This window comes from Acyrthosiphon pisum, chromosome A1 (genome assembly GCF_005508785.2).
Source record: "Acyrthosiphon pisum isolate AL4f chromosome A1, pea_aphid_22Mar2018_4r6ur, whole genome shotgun sequence".
Classification (NCBI taxonomy): domain Eukaryota; kingdom Metazoa; phylum Arthropoda; class Insecta; order Hemiptera; family Aphididae; genus Acyrthosiphon; species Acyrthosiphon pisum.
In genome coordinates, this window is record NC_042494.1 from 71,694,616 (window position 1) to 71,697,735 (window position 3,120).

Here is a 3,120-nt window from a genome sequence, read left to right on the forward strand (position 1 = left end):
CGAATACACAATTTGACAATTAAAAATGTAATATTCTTTTTAAACTAGTTTTTATAAAAATATATAATTTGGTATTATAGGTAACGAATTAAAATAAAAAGGGAAAATTAATTAAAGTTTTAAATATAAAATAAGCAAGGATTGAAGCTCTGCAAGTTATTTTAAATTAATCTGAATTAAATTCGAATAAAAGCGGTTTTAGTTTATTTAAGTACCCACCTATAGTTTAGTCCAAATATATGCAAAAATTATCGTCAGTCCCTAATTACCTACAACATATATTAGTTAATTTACACATTACACAGTTACAGTACTACGACTACATGTTATAAGTATACAAAAAATGCAATGTCTATAATATTACCTAAGGTATTCCAAAATTTACGTGAAAAAGTGAGAGAAGTCACATTTTTTTTGTTCATATAATCGGCAAAATATGTGACTGGAAACTGACATAGCCACATGGCCAAGTAAGGTAATGCAGACACAAATCCATCCTGAAAACGTTTACCACAATTTGTACTCATTATTCTATCTAATACATCACGCACTGTAATTTTTGATTTTATATAGGAAATGTGTATAAGTCAATATAAGTGTATACGTATATAGTAATACTATTGCCGAGTTGCATGAACAATCACTAAACATTTAACAAATCAATAATGAGCTGATGAAGTCCATTTAATATGATTTAGTGGTCCATAATTTGTAGGTCAATTAAACTTTATTAAACCATTAAATTAATAAATTGTTCATGCAAAAAGGCATACATATCTAATGAACATAATATATTATTTGCAACCGTGCTTTGCTTATCCTCACTAGTTATTCTTTACTAAAATCAAAAATTTCCACTGTTTTTGAATATCAAAACATTTATCCACTTTGCGATTCATTTTTTAAAATTTTGAAGTTTTGGTATAAATGTCGAATATCAAATGGATGTTGTCTTCGCTTGAATGGATATTAATTATCGACTAATAAACATTTTTTTTTTTTAACGTAGGTGCGGTCTTGCAAATACGTAACGCGGTTGCACAGTATAATACTATTATAATTATACAAGATTTATTCTTACCGATTTAATGTCGAACTTTAGTACAGCACTTATAAACGTGGGCATTTCACTAAGCAGCAACCAAAATCCACAATTGTGACCCGCATGTGAGATCGTAACAGCCCATACTGGCATTGAAGTGAATATCTCTTTCCAAGGAGTTATCAAGTTCTAAGTTGGGCAAAGAAAATAAACAGTCAAGTGATTGAGTATGCAAATTTATAAAATATTAAGCAGTTGTCAAGTGAAGTATATTATAGTATATTATAATAATTAATAGATCACTATAGTCTCGTATAAGCAACCACACTCCACTCCCAAAATCCTCCAATTATTTTCTGTATAATACGTGCCTATTATATTAATAATAATAATATAATATACGATATACTCGTATTATTTTAGGATTCACATACCTTTTTCTCCGAAACCGTTTGGGTTAGTGATGATTTTATGTAGTTTTTCTCAGATTGAGTAATTAGACGATGTGTATCTGGGCTTTCTGACCCAAGTAATAACCATAATATTACCCAAAAAATTCCAAATGCACCACTAAAGTAATAAATTGATGGCCATCCTGATCGAGTACTGGCCAGTATTCCAGAACCGACTAAAGTTACGACTGTGCCAAATTGGAGACCTAAAATGAAAACATGAAATTATTACTGAACATTATAATTATTATTATTTTTTCGCACGATGAGGCTCTTCAGTATGTCTCGAAATTGTTTTACGGTTAAGTCAAAGTGCATAGTTTGATTAAAAAGTTTTTTTTTACCTAAAGGACATTAACATTAAAAAAAACATTTTAAAATACTTAATGAACTATGGTAATACTTTACATTTAATATCACTATCACAGTATAAATTCAACAAACTCAATTGAAGCGTTATTTCGAATACTTATCGTGAACACAAACACACACACACACACACACACACACACACACACACACACAAAACAGACATCATTGTAAAATCAATGATCGCTCCGCTCAGGACCTAAAACAGTTTGTTTTATAGCTTCTAAGCGAATTCTGTTCTAAATAAATTTAATCTATATTTTTGTTTTCATTCCGAAGTCTTCTAAATAATGTTTCCTTTAAAATATTAAAATCTTATCCACAATTTAATCAAATTAATAACAAAATGTATGTTCAAAAATAAAACAAATGCTGAATATTGATTTGAAGTAAATTTAATATAATGTTTTTACATGTGAAAACGACAAAGAATTGACGTAAAATCAATACTTCAATGTCTTACATCTATATTAAAAAGTAATTTTAAATAATGTATACTAAATGTATAAAAAATGCACAAGTTATATAACAATTTTAATAAGTATTTTTTTATAAGAAAAGTGGCAAAAGTATTTGTTGTTTATATGAAATGAATAAGTATCAACATTTCACAAGGTAAATATTTTTAAACTGTTTATAAATAAAATGTCAAGATTTACATAGGTACACACTACCTTCTGATATAATATATTATCTATGTTATTTCAAGTTGTAATTACAAGTTTTTGTTTAACAAATTTCGTTTGAATTATCATATAAGATTTTACATAAACTAAAATGTTTTTGTTGTCAAATATACCATAGTTAAATGAGAAGTAGTACTATATTATAGATACTTCCCATACATTTGAATAGTATTTTAACCATTTCTTTTTCTTATAATCAATACTATTTGTTAGAATTTTTACTTAATTTTAATAAATATTTTAAAAGTTTACCATTGTTGTTTGTTTTTAAATCTATCATAATATACAGGGTGTTTCTGAAATGGATGAGGAAACTAGTATATGCGTACTCAGTGTGATGACCCAATGATGATTTTTTTGAATTTTTTTTCTACATTCAACATCTGGGTTTTTCAATTTGTTTTTAGAACATAATCTTAAATGTAAAAATAACGCGGGTAAGTCGTGGTATGTCGCTCTGCTGTACAGTAGTTACAAGTGGGTAACTGTAATGGATGGAATTAAATTTGAATCCAATGATATTATATCATTGTATACGAAAAACGATTCTGACGGAGATGATTTGTCAGTC

General features: G+C 27.6%; 1 protein-coding gene across 2 annotated transcripts in view; it reads right to left on the minus strand.

Annotated features, from left to right (window-relative positions):
• Positions 1-3,120, minus strand: part of LOC100165106 (sialin) — an 18,083-nt gene that overhangs the window by 2,620 nt on the left and 12,343 nt on the right. For both annotated transcript variants that reach the window (XM_008182082.3, XM_008182081.3), the window contains 3 exons: positions 1,477-1,700; positions 1,082-1,231; positions 365-497 (listed from right to left, as the gene is read on the minus strand). In XM_008182082.3, coding sequence (XP_008180304.1) covers positions 365-497; positions 1,082-1,231; positions 1,477-1,700 — 507 coding nt within the window. The remainder of the gene's footprint in view (positions 1-364; positions 498-1,081; positions 1,232-1,476; positions 1,701-3,120) is intronic.